Below are 21,245 nucleotides of genomic sequence, written 5' to 3'. Positions count from 1 at the left end.
AGAATACTTGCTGGTCATGAAGACTACTTTGAGCATATGTTTTAACTATGCTCAGTAGTATATTTGTGTGTTTATAGGATTTGTTAACCGGATTATAACTATGAACAACAACAGTAGTATTATGAATTGTACCTGCTGATCTTGGCCAGATTTGAACTATGAACAAGAGTAGTATTATGAAATGAACGTGCTGATGATTCAGTGCAGTAGTGTAAAGTTGTATGGTGGTAGTAAGGGTATTCAGACTCGAATCTTTGAGCAGATGACGAAGATGCACGAACATGAAGTCTAAGCAGTTTATCAGCAACAAAACGAACTTGAAGTTTAAGCAGTTTACCAGCAACAAAACGATTCCCTCGTATTGCTCTAGATTATGAAATTACAAGATATGTGCTAAGGTGTGCAGCGATGAAGTTCGTTACAAGCGGCCACAAATTGCCCGATGTAACCTCTTTCATCGACAAAGTAGATCAAAGTAGATCTATTGTCTACTGTGTACGCCATATCTTCTGCATGATGTTTATATGTTCACGAGTCGGGTGCTATTTGCAAGTTTAACAACACATGAGAATATTAAAGGACAAGTTCACCTTCATAAACATAATATTAGTAGAACACATCATTGAAAGTTTGAGGAAAATTGGACAATCCGTTCAAAAGTTATGAATTTTTGAAGTTTTTGTGCAGTAACCGCTGGATGAGAAGACTACTCCAGTGTATGAATAACTTAGATGTCACATGCGTACAACAATATAAGGAAAATATAAAGAGAATTTCACAAAATGTCATCTTTTGAAAAAAGTACACATTCCCTTGACTCGTTACCGACATATGTCATGGGTAATATTATTCCCCCTTAGAAAGAGGCAAGTCAAATGCTCTTTTATTATGCGAAAAAAATGAAAATATGTTAGATTTTCTTTATATTTTCTTTATACTGTTGTACTCATATGACATCACATGCTGTAGTAGTCTCCTCGTCCAGCAGTTCCGACACAAAAATTCTAAAAATTCATAACTTTTGCATCGATTGTCCAATTTTCCTCAAACTTTCACTGATGTGTTCTACTAATATTGCTGCATTTTCTCAATCATTATGTTTATGAAGGTGAACTTGTCCTTTAACTCTGATCCCAACATGATGAATGTAACATGCACACACTCCTTTTTCCATTAATTACATTACTCCACAATCGCAAATTTTGCCACTCTCGAAATTGTGGGACACTTCCGATTCATGAAAAATTAGACTTGCTAATTATATGGCATACATGGTATTAGAGTTTATAAAGCCATTATTACACAGTCACATTGTGTAATATACTGTACATACAGTGTATTTGAGAATGACTGATGACTGCTTTTTCTACTTCATAAAAATGTTTATGAAACTCACAAATTCCATAAATATCTTCTTTCTTTTTTTAGATTGGGGGATCTGATTTGAATGAAACAGCTTTTCTTAGTCTGTTTGCGAGTTGAGTTTATCATTATTCATTCAAATCTATGTGAAATTTGGCTACATCTCTTGTAACAAGAGATACTGAGTTTGTAGTTTCAGCATGTATCCACCTGTGCAGCAGCAGGGGGGCCTCTGTGAGAAGGTAACCTTGATGTGGTCACATGTTGCAGTGTCCTTGACCTCTCGCAAGTTTCTGTCAGACTGTTCGAGTGCCTCAGAATACGAGGAGTCTACTCGAGTGCAAAATATTCGAAACATTACATTGAGATGATTCATCCCAAACCTGTGAAAGAGGGTAACCCCTTAAAGAAACAATGCAAGCAGCAATGTTCGCTTGTTTGTGATATTCCTCACAGCTCGTAAAAATGGCCATTTATTCTTTGGAAGTCCCGATCTGTTTCAATCAGTCAAAGTTCATGATATTCATGAACATAAACAGAACGACACTTTATCAGAAAATGTTTTTCTTGGAAATAAGAGAAAGACTCTTGAAAACATTTCCTGCTTAATTTTGAGTGCCTCCAGTGAGGGTTTATAATTATTTCGTAGGATCTGGTGAAAAAGTACATTGGCAGTCGTTTGCATTCTAGCTATGATGAAAGAACAAACAAACAAACAAACAAATAAACAAACAAACAAACAAACAAACAAACAAACAAACAAACAAACAAACCAAAGTTGTAGAAATTATATAAAGATGCAAAAAGCACAAACAAATAGTAAATGATGCATAAATGAAACAAAGTCATAAACATGTTGACAGCAAGTGTGTAGTATTTGATCCGGTGGTCAGAGGATTTTCTTCAATCCTTCCAGAAAATTGGTAATTTAATTGTTTTCTGAAAATTCCTTTTTACTAGTGTATGGGGGGGGGGGGTGGTTTGATGGGGAGGAGGAAGTGTTGGTTGTTTTTTTCTGGTGTTTGTTTGTGTGTTTATCTATCTGTTGAACAGTAACGTTATACAAATATCTGTAAATGGATTTGGAAAAAAAAATTCTTGGAAGGAGGGAAGTGTGCCAAGAAACAATACATATTTTTCCTGGTGGTGGTCTTGATTACAGTCTGGGTCCAGGAATTCTGTTTTGAAGAAGTCTTTATATATATATTTTTTTATTTCAACGCAGTATTTGCATAATCATCAGAATTAAACTGTTATATGTGATGCCATGGTAATGCATTGCTGCGGTTCTCATTGGCAAAATACGCCTGTACTAGATATCGCGGTATTTCAGTCGGTGCTATTCTCATTCCTGAAATAGCCGTATTTCTGGTATTTCTGGCCCAAAAGTACACCTCTCTGAGGTAAGCGCTGCATATATATGCATAATTTCTCCTACAGGGAGAAGATAGGATGTCGGTCAGGTCGCATGTGAAATATGCCTCATTGCAGTGCGGTGGGTGGTATTTTGTAATGTGATTCATGCTCAAAGCTTGCATGTGTCTTTCACGCAAAGTTTGAATTACCCCTCCTAAATACCGTGGTATTCTGCAGTGTATTTGCTTTCACATTATGAAATGCCGGGTACAATACTGCAGTATTTCACCGTAGGTGTGAATGGGCCTCGTGTCGTCTTGTTTTCATATGTGTGCAAAAACAATTTCACAATAACCTCTGCGAAGTAGGTGATTTTTTTTTTTTTTTTTCGTTGATAGATGCAGTCACATTTACAGTGAAATACCAGAGTTTGACAGTCAAAAAAGTACAGGGCAGTCACATGGCAAGTTCTGGAATTGCTCAAAATTTGATCTGGTTGTTTCCGGCAATATAGTATGATCATTAATTTCAGTTTTACTATTCTGCAAGGACAACTTAAGAAGTATTGCAGCCATTGAATAAGTGTTTTTTTGTTTTCTCCTTTTTAGCTCACCTGAGCCAAAGGCTCAAGTGAGCTATTGCGATCGCCCTTCGTCCGGCGTCCGTCGTGCGTCGTGCGTCGTGCGTCGTGCGTCGTCCGTCGTCCGTCGTCCGTCGTCCGTCGTCCGTCGTCCGTCGTCCGTCGTCCGTCGTGCGTCGTGCGTAAACTTTTTACATTTTCATCTTCTTCTTGAAAACCCCAAGACCGATTTTCATCAAACTTGGCAGGTAGCATCCCTAGGGGGTTAGGAACTCAATTTGTTAAAATGGGCACCATGCCCCGCCCAGGGGGCCCCCAGGGGGGCCCAAACCCCCCAAAATTAAGGAATCTGTAAAAATCTTCTTCTCTAGAACCAGAAGTGATAGAGCTAAGTTAATACTATGAGTTAGTACATTGATGACTGTAGTTTCAAGTTTGTTCATGGCAGAATCAGGGGTGCCCCCCTTGGGACCCAGGGGAGGGGGGTGGAGAAGGGTTCTAATGGGGCCTAAATTGTACATTTTCATCTTCTTCTTGAGAACCCCATGACCCATTTTCACCAAACTTGGCAGGTAGCATCCCTAGGGGGTTAGGAACTCAATTTGTTAAAATGGGCACCATGCCCCACCCAGGGGGCCCTCAGGGGGCCCAAGCCCCCCAAAATTAAGGATTCTGCAAAAATCTTCTTCTCTAGAACCAGAAGTGATAGTGCTTAGTTAATACTATGAGTTAGTACATTGATGACTGTAGTTTCAAGTTTGTTCATGGCAGAATCAGGGGTGCCCCCCTTGGGACCCAGGGGAGGGGGTGAGGAGGGGTCCTAATGGGGCCTAAATTGTACATTTTTATCGTCGTCTTGAGAACCCCATGACCCATTTTCACCAAACTTGGCAGGTAGCATCCCTAGGGGGTTAGGATCTCAATTTGTTAAAATGGGCACCATGCCCCACCCAGGGGGCCCCCAGGGGTCCCAAACCCCCCAAATGAAGGAATCTTTATAAATCTTCTCTAGAATCAGAAGTTATAGAGCTGAGATAATACTATGAGTGAGTACATTAATGACTGTAGTTTCAAGTTTGTTCATAGGAGATCCAGGGGTGCCCCTCTTGGGTGGGGGGGGGGGGGGTGGTTGGAAGGGTCCAAATGGGGGCCTGAATTGTACATTTTCATCTTCTTCCTGAAAACCTCATGATGGATTTTTGTCAAACTTGGCACGTAGCATCCCTAGGGGGTCAGGATCTCAATTTATCAAAATGGGCACCATGCCCCACCCAGAGGGCCCCAGGGGGCCCCAATCCCCCCAAATTAAGGAATCTTAAAAAAATTGGGCCTTTATTGTACATTTTCATCTTCTACTTGAGAATGCCTGGTCAAATTTTGGTGGAGCTGTAAATAATTTAGATTAGTGACTGCGTGAAAGGTGAACTTGCGATACTCAGGTGAGCGCTAGACCCGCGGGTCTCTTGTTTTTTAAGGAGTTGCCTTTGTGGGGTGGACTGTGCCCTCCAAGCACTTTCTAGGTAAGGGATCGTCAACAATTAAAGGACAAGTTCACCTTCATAAACATAAGGATTGAGAGAATGTAGCAATATTAGTAGAACACATCTTTGAAAGTTTGAGGAAAATCAGACAATCCGTTCAAAAGTTATGAATTTTTGAAGTTTTTTTGCAGTACCCGCTGGATGAGAAGACTACTGCAGTGAATGAATAACTTAGATGTCACATGCGTACAACAATATAAGGAAAATATTAAGAGAATTTCACAAAATTCCATCTTTTGAAAAAAGTACACATTCCCCTGACTCGTTACCGATAAATGTTATGGGTAATATTATTCCCCCTGCCTTTAGAAAGAGGCAAGTCAAGTGCTCTTTTATTATGCGAAAAAAGTGAAAATATGTTGAATTTTCTTTTATATTTTCTTTATACTGTTGTACGCATATGACTCACAAGCTGTCGTAGTCTCCTCATCCAGCGGTTCCAACACAAAAATTTTAAAAATTCATAACTTTTGCATCGATTGTCCAATTTTCCTCAAACTTTCACTGATGTGTTCTACTAATATTGTTGCATTTTCTCAATCCTTATGTTTATGAAGGTGAACTTGTCCTTTAACCAAAGTGTAATGGACCAGTAGCCATGGATATTCACCATAGGCTTTTGACTGCCTCATTTGCAAGCATTAATGTCATTCTTGATGGAGGGTTGGTATACCTCAATCGTGGGCAGAGATGGTGGGGGGGGGGGGGGGGGGGGGAAGAAATCCACTCCAGCCAGAGTCACTGCCCACCAGGGAAATTAAGCTTATATAGTCTTTAGTCTCCCAAGTGTAATAAACAGATTACAGATTGATTATGGAGGAGGATATTTTTGTCCCCTATTTGAATTCTTGGTTTTGATTGATGCTGATAATATCCTCCCCCTAATACCATGCCGTATGAACCCCAGCCATATGTGTGAGGTGCATCTTACGTGTGCTAGCGCTGAGGTAGACAGTAGTTTATAGATCACAAGATAATCCCTCCTGATTTTGTCATTAATACATGAGATTGCGATCACCGAATTTGTGCCACCTCGTCATCAAGTTCAAAAAGGAACTTCACGAAAGTGAATCCCCGGGATTTAGGCAGGGGGGAATGGCCTTGCTGACATAAAAAAGTTTGTGTTCATATTTATGAGTTTCGGCGATTATTCTCAATCTGTCCAATTATTTCTTTATTCCATCTTTTTTCTGTCATAATTTTGTAGAGGAAAAAAAAGGGGGGGGGGGGGCATTCTAAATGACCATGCAATTAAATGCTCGGTCTCGAGTCTTGAGATACACAAACATGAAAACATGCAGTATTTTGAAACTGAGGTACATTTAGTTGATGTCAAGTGTTGCCACGCTTCCCTGTTGGTTTACCAATGAAAGCACACAGCAGGTGTCACTCCCGCTGCAATGTGAGAAATGCCTCGTATTGTATCCTACACACCATGGGGCTTATTCCCCACTAGCTGGCCATCAAGTGTAACAGCTCGCAGGACAAGAAGAGCGTGTCACATTCAGATGCCTTTGTGATGTACCGATACCTTGTCACGCTGGCTTCAAACCGACAATATTAAAGATATTGGAGAAGAATGAAAAAGCAAGAAGTGCGATACACATTGTCGTACTTTATTGTGAAACGGTATTGAGGATAACTGGTGAAGTGGACGGATGAATGAATGAGGTACATCCGAGATATTGGTGGTCTTGTAGAAAAATTGAATGCCACATTCAATTTGCCTCATTGACCAGCAATGCTACCCCGATCGTTTAGCGTTGTGACAGAGTCATTATGTACTTCGGTTGAGTCAAAGTGAATCCCCCGTCTGCTATTCATGCAGGTTATGACTGTACCAATGTGCTTGTGATTCTGTCATCTTACACCGTGAGCATTTATCAAAGAAATTGTAAGACCTGGCACTTTGCCTACAGCTCATCACTGACAACTTTGACATGAATGAAATCTTTATGGAGCATATCGTTTATTTGTAGAGGAGCGTTACCGTATACCGTATATAAAATTCACCAGGGTGGATCTGTCATTGAGTAATGAGAGACAAAAGCTAAAACTTGTTTACAGAGAACTGATAATGACTGTTGATATACTGTGAACTGAATAGTATATCATTGTACGTCCTGATTACGATGGTCGATTCAAGTTGTTATGTTTTACCCGTCAGAAAGAGATGTTCAGGAGATGAGAGTGAATAACTTGAAAAGAAAATCTAGCTCTTAACCTGTTCCATACTGAATTCTGAAATCCCCATAGACTTAATACAAAGGCCAGAAGGTTCCCATATGGAATGGGTTAAGAGAATCACCTTAAAGGACAAGTTCACCTTCATAAACATAAGGATTGAGAGAATGTAGCAAAATTAGTAGAACACATCATTGAAAGTTTGAGGAAAATTGGACAATCCGTTCAAAAGTTATGAATTTTTGAAGTTTTTGTGCAGTAACCGCTGGATGAGAAGACTACTGCAGTGTGTGAATAACTTAGATGTCACATGCGTACAACAATACAAAGAAAATATAAAGAGAATTTCACACAATTTCATCTTTTGAAAAAAGTACACATTCCCCCGACTCGTTACCGACAAATGTTATGGGTAATATTATTCCCCCTGCCTTTAGAAAGAGGCAAGTCAAGTGCTCTATTATTATGCGAAAAAAGTGAAATTATGTTGAATTTTCTTTACATTTTCTTTATACTGTTGTACGCATATGACTCACAAGCTGTAGTAGTCTCCTCATCCAGTGGTTCCAACACAAAAATTTTAAAAATTCATAACTTTTGCATCGATTGTCCAATTTTCCTCAAACTTTCACTGATGTGTTCTACCAATATTGTTGCATTCTCTCAATCCTTATGTTTTTGAAGGTGAACTTGTCCTTTAAGTATGGCCGTTATACAGTAAAACTCTGAGTGATCGTGAGAGAAAGAAAATCTGAGGAAATATATATTGGTCATAATCACATCCATGCAAGCGCATTGAGGCAATAATATCATTTCTTTACGATACTTCCAACCCTCTTGTACATATAAGCCCACCCCCCTTAAAAAAAGTAATATATATGTAAAAAAAAGCTTTTACTTCTGCAGAACAAGTTAAAGTAAAAGGTATGACTTCTCCAGTTCATGACAGAAACAAAAATGTCAAAATGATTAAGTCTGCAAGCAAACTAGAGACTGGTGAGTTCATGACATTATCCCTTCACCTTAAATCTGTGTGAGATTGACTGACTGCATTATTTTTGGGAATGTGAATTTGAAAAAAAAAAAAATCTGAAACTTTCTTATTTTTGTGTGTGGCTGGTTTACATGAAACTTTTACTGTCCTTTAAATAGCTTTGATTTTGCCCTGTGTTTCAAAGTCGGCTCAAACATCAAGTGAATTCTTCTCACTTTTATTAGAGATGAATCAGTGAATGAACATGTCTGTCTTGTGGTGAACAGATATTAACGCTTCAGTCTGGAAGGTAGGCCATTGATTTGATCCATTGATCAGTCAATCACCGCTTGCGTCTCGGTGACAGCTGTGTACAGACTGTATCCACTTTCAGGCAGATATGATCTGTTGATCGGGAGTCGACTGATCCAGAGTCGGAGGAACTCCTCCGCTGTTAACCTCCGATTGGTTTCCATTATTGCTCGAAAAAAGGAGCAAAATATGTCATCACATTCCTCCAAATTTCCAATTTAAAATGTGCTATCAAATAACCTTTCCATACAATCTAAATTGTCGGGATCGGGTTACCAATGTGAACGCATCAAAAAATGATGGGAGTGGCAAGTTCGTTGGATAGGGATGTAATAAAGGGGGTAGGGGCCTTCTTTAAAATCCTCCATATGAAAGTGTGGTCTTCCCCACCTCTATTTTGTCATGAATGTAGAGATTTTGAGTAGATCCCTGCAGATGCGGCTTTCTCTCACCCTCACATCTGAGTCAGTGTGTATTGTATTACCATGCCAATGAAATAAGGGTTGTATCGAGTGGCTTGTAGAGTTGTTTATTGGTGGGGCTGGCTGTCACAGCCAGCTGGATGCAGATATCAGACCATGAAACAAACTAATGAACAACTACAATAACAACAACAGATTATCTTACATCAATTCATGCTAACAAATTATCGGGATATATAATGTAACACTTAGGGATTGTATAGTTTTGATTGAGACCTAATTTCAGGTTTGTAAAATTTTTTTGTGAGATAATGAGAAACCTGAAAGAAAGAAAGATATTATTCAGAGGGGTGAAGGTTCAGATACGAGTTTCTTCACTTTGTCTCCCTCTACAAGGGCACATTGGTGATGGGACATTTAGAACTCTGCTCCGATTTAATTTACTGTATACACCGAATATTTCGCGAGGTTTTCATTTTCGCGAATTTCGCGAGTTAGGTGCTATTCGCGAAATTAAAGACGCGCGAAAATATTGACTCTGATCCTGATGTGAATATGACGTTTGTGTGTACATTTCTCCATTCAGTACAGGACTCCACGATCGCAAATTTAACCACTCGCGAAATCGTCAGGAATTCCCGATTCGCGAAAATTTAGACTCGCGAAATATATGGCTTATACAGTGCCCTTTTCATTTGGGTATGGACATGAGGTAAGTAACCCCTTTAAGTCTTTTGTCACCATCAGTGGCCATCGTGTCTTTGAGATAGTAGTAGATAGTAGTTACATAGACAGTTTGTGGGGATGACTCTGCAGAAATGAAGATGCTCCCTACGGATCAAATTTCAGAAAACGATCCATCGGGCCCATCTGTCGCATGTCTTCCTTGTTTTTTGTGGCATTCCCACATTTTGCACGCAGCAACATTCAAGGCCCCCTTCTGAGGGAAATAAAGAAGAAAAGGAGGAGGAGATACTGTAAAGATGTCTCCGGCAGACGCGATCTGGTGCAGTGAAAGCCACGTGCAACGAAGAATGTTGTACAGAAAAGTTGTCGTGGACCTGCCATTCCTTTCAACGCTGCCCACACCTCTGAGTCTTCTTCCCCTTGCCTGTCAACCAGCAACATACACTGTACTCACCCAGTGGTTAATTTATAAAGGCCATCCATACTAGAGGACATTCAATATCACTGTCCATGGAGCATGACAATAGTTTCGTTTACACGCAGTTGCCAAACTGAAAGTTTAGGTCGAAAACTTAACTCTCGATGATTAGCTTGTAGGTTAGCACCGTGTGGACACACTCGAAAGTTTATAGCAATGTTAAAGTTTAGTTGATGATTAGAACCACGAGACATCTTGGGGTTTACGCTCTCCCCACGAGCCACGGGGGGTCCCCAGTCGTAGTTTCGTTTCGTGTGGACACAATAATCAATGAGCTTGTGAGTTAGCGTGAACCTTGCGTCTCGTTCGCTGCGCTATTTTGTATGGGCACAAGGTCATCTAGCAAAGACTCTGCACTTCCGTTGTAATCATCGAGTGGGGCTCGCTCGTAAGTTGGAACTCAAAGTTTAGGTGTGCGTGTGAATCGGCGTCGTAAATTCACGAATGTAGCTAATCATTGACAGTTAAGTTTTCAACCTAAACTTTTATGTTTGGCTACTACATGTGAACATAACTGATATCACTGTTGCAGTCTTGAAATTAGTATTAGTCGGAGCTGCTTTGTATTGAAGTGGTTGAAATATGGAATCCAGATTTGTTCTTTTACGTGGAATCGTTGGACCAGAAGTGATGCCAGATCAACAAAACTTGGCATCCAGCATGAAAAGGACAAAATGAGTTCATGCCTCATTAGCATGCCCTATCAGCACCCCCACATCTGTGCTACCTGTTTGTTTGTGTGTGACAGTGGGCTTTTGCCCGTAAACACTCTGCCGTATATTGGGTGCTCACATTTCACGGTCACTAAGAGAGAAAAGTGAGAAGGGAGATATTGACTTATATGAGTAGATTGGAGATATATCTCTCTTGGTGAACATTCAGTTTGTGGGTAGACCCGGGGATGGCCTGTGGACAACCCTTTTAGTCCATACCCACGGACTAGAAAGCTGCCTGTGAAAATATCACTTTGTTTTGCTGTTGTCTTCTGTTTTCATGTGTTTGTTTCTGATGTGAGTAATGAATCCAGTCAGAAAATAGCCCCCGCTGTTTGTGACTGGGAAGACACAAATAGAGCTCGTTCTCAGCCGAAAATCCCTCCTTGAAATAGCGGTGGCCAGTTTCCAAATTAGGCGCGCTATTTCTGTCGTGTTTACACTGTGACAACATGTGCTGGCGTGCCTGCATTTTTTAATGCTACTCCGGAGCTGCCATCTGCATGCAGCTAGTGAGCCCTTCTCCGGTCGGCCGACACCTCGTGTTCACTGGGGGGTGCAGTCCAAGGCAGTCCAAGGTTATAGTGTGCGTGATTCAGAAAACCATTTTGCCAGACTTATCACTGTTTTGAAGCGTGGGAGGCCCACTGTGTAGTCACTTCGATAGAAGGCTGACTCGATCTCTTTAGAAACATGTTTATCATCGTAATGATCATTATAAAGATAAGTAATAGTGGTAGAAGTAGTAGTGGTATTGATGATGATGATGTTGATAATGATAACGATCATAATATTGGTTAGGATGAAATCAAAGTAATGATTTGTTGTAGTAGCTGTAGAGATGACAATAAAACCAGTTAGAGCAGGTTTAATAACAGTAACTCATCCTGTATACGCTGTTATTTTTAGTCTCGGTGTCAAAATCGTGAAAACAACATCTTGTGAAAATGTCCATGACCCGTTCATTCACGAAAATATCTGTACGCGAAAATAACAGTTTATACAGTGCCCTTGATAATGATGATATAATCTAACTCACCTAGTGTATGGGCTCTTGGGTGTAACAACAACTTTTTCGAAGTGTCCTGCTGTTTCCATGTTTGAGGTACACACATGTTCAACCAAGGGTTTATGGTGATGTTACAAATAGAACAGAAAATCACATCCAAGCATGTGAGAGCAACCAGGCAGAGATTTGCACCCGGGACCCCCTGATACGGTGCCTCCTCCACTGTACCACTGTGCTCACACGCATGAGCTTCTAACTCACCTGCATGGAGTCTGTGTCATGTGTCTTGTTTCAGTGTCAGTGTTAGTGTCAGTGTTAGTGTCAGTGTTGCCGTTATGTTGATTGTCCAAATACAATGTTTTGGGAAATGTTACCTGCTGGGCATGGTGTGGCCTCATCTCAACCCTGATGTCTCTGTGATGGCCTAATCCCTCCGTCTAATCTGCATGCTAATCCGTGCAGATGGAGCTAATCTTTCCCTGTGCTGTGCCAACCTGACATTATAGGCTTCCTGTCGTATCCTGCTGACATAAGCCGCGGTCACACTGGCAAAAGATCATCAAGTTTTAAGGTCACGATCTTAAAGATCTTGAAGTCTTGCCAGTGGAACCACAAACTTCCCGCTAAACTTCTTGTCAAACTTCCCTCTCAAACTAGAGGTATTTCCCAGACCCCCACCAATCTTCTCAATCTTATGGCAGTGTAAATGCCAGCAACTGAAACATCGTAAAGTTTGTCATGTGACCAGTCCACCGTCTGTTTGCGGGTGGTGCCTACAAAGTGCACTGCCATCGTGATATACCAGGTGTTCATTGTTACGTCACAATCGCCAGCTGTTAGACGGCATACTCTTTCCTCTTTCTTTGCGGGCGCACACTTAGTGACCCAAACTTTGAGAACTTGAAAATTGAAAAGTTTGGCCTCCAGTGTGGACGGACGACCAAAGATCGAGAAGACTTCGTGATCTTAAAGTTCTCAAACTAAGTTCTCAAACTTTTACCAACGTGACCGCGTGGGTATAGTTTTCGTCCATTCATGGTTAAGAACCCATTTCATTGCCTGCACTCACCGTAACATTTGCCCTGATACTAGGCTGGACTTACTGCTAATCTATCTGGGAGCTTGATTTTAACGTAAAACTCCAATCCTGATCCTAAAACCTCTTGGTCTGGATGGTTGCATGAGACAAAAGTGGGAAGCGAACCCAACTGGGATTAGACCAAAATTAAGATTTAATCTCCAGCTACATTATCATCATTATCCTTGTCAACATCACTAGTCACATGATCTTAATCACATACACAGCAAGAAAAGAAAGGAAAAGTAAAAAGAAAGAAGATGTTCTGAAGTGTGCAAACATGAAGGGATAACAAATGACTAGTGCCTATGACCTGAACTGTTATTCCGGAGTATGTCAACCTGTTTCTTCCAAGGTTCTAGGCCCACCATCCCCCCCCCCCCCCCCCCCCCACCACCCATCATCATGATCCTCCTTGCAGGCAAACAAGATGTGTATGATATGAGTTTAGCATGACATTGTCTCTCAGTGGATGGATGTCTCTGCTGTTTCGGATATTTTCACTCACCCGCAGCCAGTCTCGCAGACATGGTAAGCATGCTACCACATGGTTGGCCAGCCCCCCCCCCCCCCCCTTTACACCTGTCTCTGGTGGAATGAGACAGACAAACAGATGAACTCCGATGGCATTGGGCCTCATTAATATCATTTTTTTCTTTTTCTTTTTATAACTGAGATGCGTGAGGTGGTGATCAGAGACGGATATAATATGCAATGTATGTAGAATATCATTTTTGTGGTCTGTTTTATACTAACAAGGGAATGGTACTTCCACAGTAGATTTGCTGAACAAATGCTAGCGTGACTTTGTGCCATTGACCCTTATGATATTCAGAGCTATTTCAGTTGTTTGTTTGTGTGTGTGTGTGTGTGTGTGTGTGTGTGTGTGTGTGTGTGATTGGTTAGGATGTTGACTGATCATGTGTTATTCTGCTTCTTTGCAGAATAACACATGATCTTCAACTATAGACATATTTGGTATATATACCACTTCCTCACATTTTTTTTACCTGTATCTATAAGCTGCAGTTGCACTGGCAAAACTTCTTGAAGTTTAAGTTCTGGAAGTTTAAATGGCCAGTCTGAAAACTTCTTGGTGCAAGACTTCCTACTAAAACCTAGGAAAATCTCCCAATCCCATGCCAATGTTCCTGAGGTGTGTGCACACGCAGCTGAAACTTCGTGACGTTTTTCAAGTGACCAGTTCACTTCCTTTGTGCAGTGCCTCCAAAGCTGTCAGATGGCTTGCTCTCTCTTCTTCTTTCACATGCACACCAGTGTCCTAATCTTGAAAAACTTAGTCAAGAACTGAAATTTCGAGAAGTTTGGTTGCCAGTGTGAACGGACGAGCAGACTTCTCAAAGTGTTCTCGAAGTTTTTGCCAGCATGATGGCCTCTGCTGCAGAGAAACAAAATAGTGAGAGTGTATGACAGCATCAATAATTTTGCAAGCTGGATGACAACAGTTAATCTCTATACCATACTGGCACACGGTGTTATTAAAGTGGAACATTACATTGCATGCACCGTAGTACTCTGGTTGTTCATTTCATGCATTCTCTGAACTAGATCCATACTTCATGCAGGATAATACAAGGAGACAGTTTCACATGATACTTTTTCAAACTGAGACAAACAATACACATACACGCATCGAGGATATGCAAAAGTGCTATGAATGTATGTACCAAGGTTGGAGATGTTACGCGATACTCCCAAGCACAGATGTTACATCCTACCGTTGCGAACCATGAATGAGATCTATTCACCAACATTTAACTGTTTAGATAATCATCACTGTAGAACACATTTGACTGTTAAAATTGTGTTTCATATGAAAACCTCCGTATCTCAGGACATTTCTGTATCAAATGCAAATGAGTTCAGGGAAACTGGAGTATAGGGAAAATACTTGATGTTTAGCGAGTTGAAGAACACGAGGGAGCGGCAAATTATGGAATAGAATCGAGCAAGATGAGATGAAAAAGACGAAGGGGGAGGGGAGAGTGAATGGATGTCATCCAAAGCAGTGAGAAGTGGTCAGGAGACCAACGATATCTCGTGAGAATAAGAGGAAACATACATGCAGATGGTTGAGATGATGATGATGATGACAATGATGAAACTGAGCTACGTTGTAGCGGGGAAAAAAAGGGCCAAAGTGGACTGATGGATGATAGATTCAGTCGGCGTGCTCCGCAGTGCCTTGAGGCGAGGTTAGCAAGTGCATCATTCTCCCCAGTGTGGCTCTTTGTCTGCATCGCCATGGCAACACATGGATGCAGGAATTTCTCATCTCTATCCATCCTTGACGGAGTATTGTCGCAAAATGGGCAAACGCCATTTTTTAGTGCGTGCAATGTGCGGAGCGAAACATGATTACGTGAGATGCTTCTACACAAAGGCCAACCCGAGCATAAAAGCAGAATGCGTGCGAAAAGCCTGACGATAATTGAACATCGGTGTGTGTGCTTGCTCAGACTTCATTTGCCGCATGTTTGTTTCTCTAACTTTGTGTTCCTTTCTCACATTGCATGTCTCTCATATTGAAGTTAACTTTCATCTCCCAAGCCAGTCAATGTATTTCAAAATTTATTAGAATTACATAACCCAGGTTGTTAGTTAGATTTTGGTGTTTACATAGATATGGTTATACTCCAACTTGGTGCACATATTTTTCACGTCATAGATGAAATGTTTTCAATGAGTTTGTGACTACAAAAGAATCAAAACTCTTTTCCAAGATCAGGGGTGCACAAGTCTGAAAGCAAATAATGGAACAGTACACAAGATAAGCATCTGGTCCAATCAAATAACCAACAAAACTTTTGATTTTTTACTTGTTTACATGTATTTTAATTTCAAAGCCATTTGTTGGATGAGTGTATTGCAACCTTTAAATGTTTAACAAGGTGATTTTTCACAATTTGTTTTTCATCCAAACGTGCCGGTGTGTTTTGAGAAAATGTCTCGACAAGAAGATTAGAGACAGCTGAAAAATTATTGGGTTCGATTTATTGTTGTTGTTGTTGCTGTCGAGTGTGGAAGAAAGTAGCAGCCAAGAAAGCCGTGACGGGAAATTTGATAAGAGACAGGAGTCACAAACAGAGCTAGCAAAGCACGGAGGCCGCGTTTTTCGTCGATAAAACACTTTGGAGGCTGGAGACTCATTCCCGTCTGTGTGTTATCATTCTCTCTTTACTTGCAGGTGGCGGTGGAAAACGCAAGGGCCGAAGTAAAAAGTGGCGTCAGATTCTCAAGTTTCCCCACATAACAGAGTGCCAACGACCGACAGAAAAGCTAGGTTTGTACTCGAGCCTCTCGCTCTTTTCTTTAGTTTTTAAAAATGTCTTTTTTTTTTAAGGGGGAGGGACACCATCAAAGCCCCCGTGGCCCAGATGGAAGAAAAATCAACAACATAGGTGCATGCAACATTATGCAATGAAAAGGTATGAGAGTATGTTTACATTTCTTAGTGATGTTTAAAGGGATGGTATAGTAGTGGTTGAGGTGAGGATTCAGCTTTTAACTTTTTGCGAGAAATGTGGAAACCACTGCATGAAATGTTAAGGAACATACAATTCTAAGAGGAATTCAAGCTTTACAAAATGTATTTGATAAAGATTGGTGTTGAAGTGGCTAAGATATCTGAAAACAAAGCAATCCTAATAAAAGGTGGGTCCCCCACCTTTTATTAGGATCACTTTGTTTGGGATATCTCAGCCAATTTAAAACCGCTTTTCATCAAATAAACTTTGAAAACCTTGTAGAAATACATGCCCTTTCATATTTCATAAACAGGTTTCTCACTATCTCAACAACAAAAAAATCATCTTCAAAAAAAAGTTGGAAACCTGAAGTCTAATCTCAAACAAAGCTGTATCATCCCTTTAAGAATGTTGCTTGATTTGAATGAAGTAGAGATTGAGATTGAAGTTTCTTTCAGTATCAGTATTAGTCATTAGGTTAATGGCAAATTACAATGTCATCAAATTCTGCAAATGAGTCATGGCATTCAGAATATATCGTAGAATTTGAATTTAATCACCACTGTTGGTGTCATCATCAAGTTTGTGAAAATTTTCATCTTAAAGTACCCCAATGGATAGCCCACTAAATAGATACTGATCAACACTTTTTATGTCATCTGTACTTTTGTGATGAATTTGCATCTTAAAGTATTCAATTTAGTAAGAATCCACTATTATTAGACAGACAAACAAAATATGAAAGGATGGGTAACACCTGTAAATTTAAGTACTTTGATGTCTAGAGGTCAATGAGAGCCAAAATCAGCTTTAATGTGACAGGAAATTGAAATGGTGTTGGCTTTGTGTTAAGTTCAAATTCAGCACAAAAGCAAAAAAAAAAAAGGTTTTGCCAACTTTTAACAAGGAGCCATTCTATAACGCAAAGTGTGTAGATACGACAATGAGTCTGGTGTCTGAATATAACAGCCCTGGTGGTGGGTGCTCTGAAATGATTAGTAATGTTCGATGAGCGCAATTGTCGCCGACCTACTACATTATGCCGGGGCAAAGTTGGGAAATTTCACTTCTCTCCACAAACGGCCTTTGATAATCAAGAAGCCGTTGTATATTCACGCATGAATTGTGCAGACTGCCAGTGATGTATGCGTTTCCATGGCAAAGTGGCCATAAAAAAAAAAAGAAGAAGAGAGATTGAGCGGGGCTCCTCAGGAATGATGAAATGCAGTTGCCGTGACGACAGGCATGCATGCCGTCCTTACACCTTATGATTGAAGCTCTTCAGAAGTTCTTATTTCAGCTTCAAAATGAGAGCTGAAAGGGCATTATTGCTGTTATTCAATGTTTACATGTAGTTTACATTCTCAGTTTTCCCAACCGGTATTTTTTTTTTTTTTTTTTTTTTTCAGATACTGAATGGAATACAACACTGTGTGTAGGAAGTATATTTTATCTGGTGTATTACATTTGGAACAAGGAAAAGTCGATGGAAGACACTCAAAATGCTATATCATTGGTCAGGAATAGGAGTTATCTTGGCCCTGTTTCATAAAGCTGTTCGTAAAGTTACGAACAACTTACTAGCGACTGGTGATCAGTTCTGATGTGCTATACTTATCAGAATTTCAATAATTCAGCACGAGAACTGATCACCAGTCGCTCGTAAGTTGTTCGTAACTTTACGAACAACTTTATGAAACAGGGCCAATGTCTCATTTGTTGGTAAGATGAGTTGCCATGCTGTCTTGTGATAAAGAATTAATTCAGTTCAACAGTTTCCTGTCAAGTCCATCTCTGTTCACATCAATACCCCCCACATAATGTTAGAATAGTGTGTGCAATACCAGGAATTAAAAGTAGCAGACTTCTAATGGAAGGCCAATAAAGTGATTTATGATCAGATGTTGTTTTTGTTTTCACAATCATAATTACACAATGAAACAATCCATTTTTTGACACTTTTGGAGGGAAACTTGTTAGTTATATACTTCAGAGGTGAGCAAGCAGATTTTGATTTGAAGGAAATTTTTATGTTTTTTTCCCCCATGAAATTGGTACAAGTTTAGAACTTTTATTTTGTCTAATTTGTAAATTTTACAAGCATTCTGCTACATTTCAAAGACACGCACAAGAATATACTGAAGCATCAGCTGAAATGACCTGAAGTATACTACCACACAGGTGGCTCCAAAGAGATTGGGTTGGGGCAGAACGCATTTCACAGTACTTCTGAAATGTAAATCACCCCGAGGAGAAAGAAAAGATGGGAGATGGGAGGGGGGGGGGGAGATGGGGGGAAACACAAACGAACAAGAAAATTATGAGAAAATTAGAGTGCGCGACAAGGTGAGGATGAATGGATGAATAATGCATGACTCTGGGCAGAAGATACGTGCCTTAAAGTGAATCATCCTGTCACGCTCCCTGTCTTGAGATTGTAGTCATCTCTCGAGGTAGCCAGCCGGGCACTGTGTGATAAAAGCACCCAAACTATTGCTCTGTGCATCCTGGTTGTAAATCACCGAGTGCATCCCGAGACGTGGTGGATAAACAGCGGTAGGATGGCGTGTATACACACACATACACACACACACACACACGGTGCACACAGCTGCATATAGATGTACCCCCCCCCCCATGTGCGCACACACATACACACATTGACTTTAAGTGCATGGATTGTAAGTGAGAGAGAGAGAGAAAGAAAGAGGAGGCGAGTAAGAGAGAGAGAGATGCGCTCACTGGGCAAGCCTCATCTCCTCACAGAGACGGGAGGTAGTAATGGATGCGAGCTGATCTCCAAGTCCGGCGGAATGCAATTCATCCGTAGCGAGCCCCAGCGCTCGGACGGGGTCTGATGGAGAGGGCGGGATGGCAACTTTTTTTAAGCGGCAGTCGCGGGAGGATCGGCGTTCGAAAAGTCGGTATGGGATGACGGCGGAATGATCATGTCATTTACATAATACATGTACCGTATGCAATATGACAGAATGTACAGAAAGGGTCACTAGAAGCAAACATTGAGATGTGGAGGTACAGATAGGGATTTGAGGAAAAGAGAAGTCGAGGAAAAGTTTGTGTGTTTAATTCTTCTGCATGTGTCATATCTCTGATATAGGATAGCACTATTGTGTCTATTCCCATGACATGCAGGGCAAATAAAGAAAGATAGAATGTCTATATGATCAGTATTTGTGTTTATTCGCGCACACATACACACACACACACACAAATATACACTTTTCTTTCAATAATCTTGTTGAATTGATAAATGCACCCAAAGTCATTTGAGATAGAAATGGGAATGCAGAGTCAGGACAGGACAATTTGAGAGTACTGTGGACTCCCGTTATGAAGAAGTCCTCGGGACCGGCAGTTTTCTTTCGTTATATCAAAATTTCGTTATAACCGAACAAATAAACAATAAAAATACTTAGAGTGGATAACGTTGCGGCCCTAATTTTCACTTCATTGTAACCGGAATTTTGTTACAACTGTATTCGCTATAACGAGAGTGCACTGTATCGTTAATATTAGGAATTTAGGTTTGAAATGTTGGCACAAGAAGAGGTAAGAGAGAAAGAATGAGGCGGGGGGTGGGGGGTTGGAGGGTTGGAGGGGTGCTGTTCTTTATTCTGAAGGTTCGTTAATCCGAAAATGAAAAAGGGTTCGTAGGATTCGTTAATCCGAACATTTTTGGCGTTATTCCGAAGGTTTGTTATTCCGAAGGTTCGTTAATCCGAAAATGAAATATGATTCGCTATTCCGAAGGCTCGTTTATCCGAAAATGAAATAGGGTTCGTTATTCCGAAGGGTCGTTAATCCGAAAATGAAATTGGGTTTGTTATTCCGAAGCTTCATTGATCCGAAAATGAAATGGGTTCCGTAACTAACCTTCAGAATGACGAGCTTTGTTTCATATTCGGATTAACGAACCTTCGGAATAACAAACCTTATTTCGTTTTCGGATTAATGAACCTTCGGAATAACAAACCTTATCACATTTTCGGATTAATGAACCTTCGGAATAACGAACCTTCGGAATAAGGAACCTTCGGACTAAAGAACCTTCGGAATAACGAATCTTTGGAATAACGAACTGTAACCAGATGGAGAAGGGACCTAGAAGGAGACGATGGACATTGAAAGAGGAAGATGGAGAGACAGGGAGAGATAATGAGTGTGTTTATCAACTCACTTCTTGAATAGAATTAAGGTTTCCAGACAACTTGCAGGGAGGTTTTGGCAGTTGATAGATGCAAAGCTGTTTTGATTATGGAGTTGGAAATGCGTTTCTGAAAAGCGGAAAAAACGTGCGATGGCAAACGCAGGTGTTTGAGCCAGAAATGCGTTTCTGTAGAGTTGATGGAACGAAAGTCGGTTTGAAATGTGTTTATAGCTCTGACCTGCCCGCGCCAACCACTGCCAAGTACACATCTCCACTTCTCGGATCAAACTGCGCTATGGAGCTGTGCAGTGACGTGGTCTCCCAATTGACTCACGACACAAGTTATCAATAAATGCAACACCTTGAGAAACACGATCCGAAGGGCGTTAGCAAATGCACTTTGATAGTGGGTATTAGAACATGTTTCAAATATGAGAAAGCAGCCATAGATACACTATACAGATTGATAAGACCTTAGGAGATGAGAAATAGAGGGAGATCAGTGAAGAAGGAGATATTGACCATCTTAATGAATCACAAAAACTAAATCTCACGAAAATGTTTGTGACCTCTTCATGAAAATGTCTGTATGGGAAAGCAACTTTTACAATATTGTGTATTATAATTATTTACGTCGATGTAGGGCAATTTGTCAGTTGCAATAAAAACATCTCGACGGAAGAATTTCATGAATTTGAAATATTATGTGTATAATATGTATGTAAACTCACATTGAAACTAAAAGGGAGAAATTGAAAGAAAATAGGAAAGAGAGAGATATGTAATGAAAGCAAAAGAAAGGTGAAAGAAAAGATAGAATGGAGGGAAGAGAATGAGAGGAGAAGAAGGAGAAAGGGGGGGGGGGGGGGAAGAGAGAAGATGATGTGAGCTGAA

The 21,245-nt window shown here is 40.5% G+C and overlaps 1 protein-coding gene across 1 annotated transcript in view; it reads left to right on the top strand.

Moving 5' to 3' along the window:
* The window catches only part of LOC139739779 (G protein-coupled receptor kinase 5-like), a 137,727-nt gene that overhangs the window by 45,157 nt on the left and 71,325 nt on the right, over positions 1–21,245 (top strand). The window contains exon 2 of the mRNA XM_071650374.1: positions 15,904–15,999. Within this exon, the coding sequence (XP_071506475.1) occupies positions 15,904–15,999 (96 nt within the window). The remainder of the gene's footprint in view (positions 1–15,903; positions 16,000–21,245) is intronic.

Source organism: Diadema antillarum, unplaced genomic scaffold, assembly GCF_040938485.1.
Source record: "Diadema antillarum isolate AM-2024a unplaced genomic scaffold, OU_Dant_1.0 seq00000819_RagTag, whole genome shotgun sequence".
Classification (NCBI taxonomy): Eukaryota; Metazoa; Echinodermata; class Echinoidea; order Diadematoida; family Diadematidae; genus Diadema; species Diadema antillarum.
Note: the sequence above shows the minus strand (reverse complement) of the source record. Positions and strands in the feature narration are given on the sequence as shown.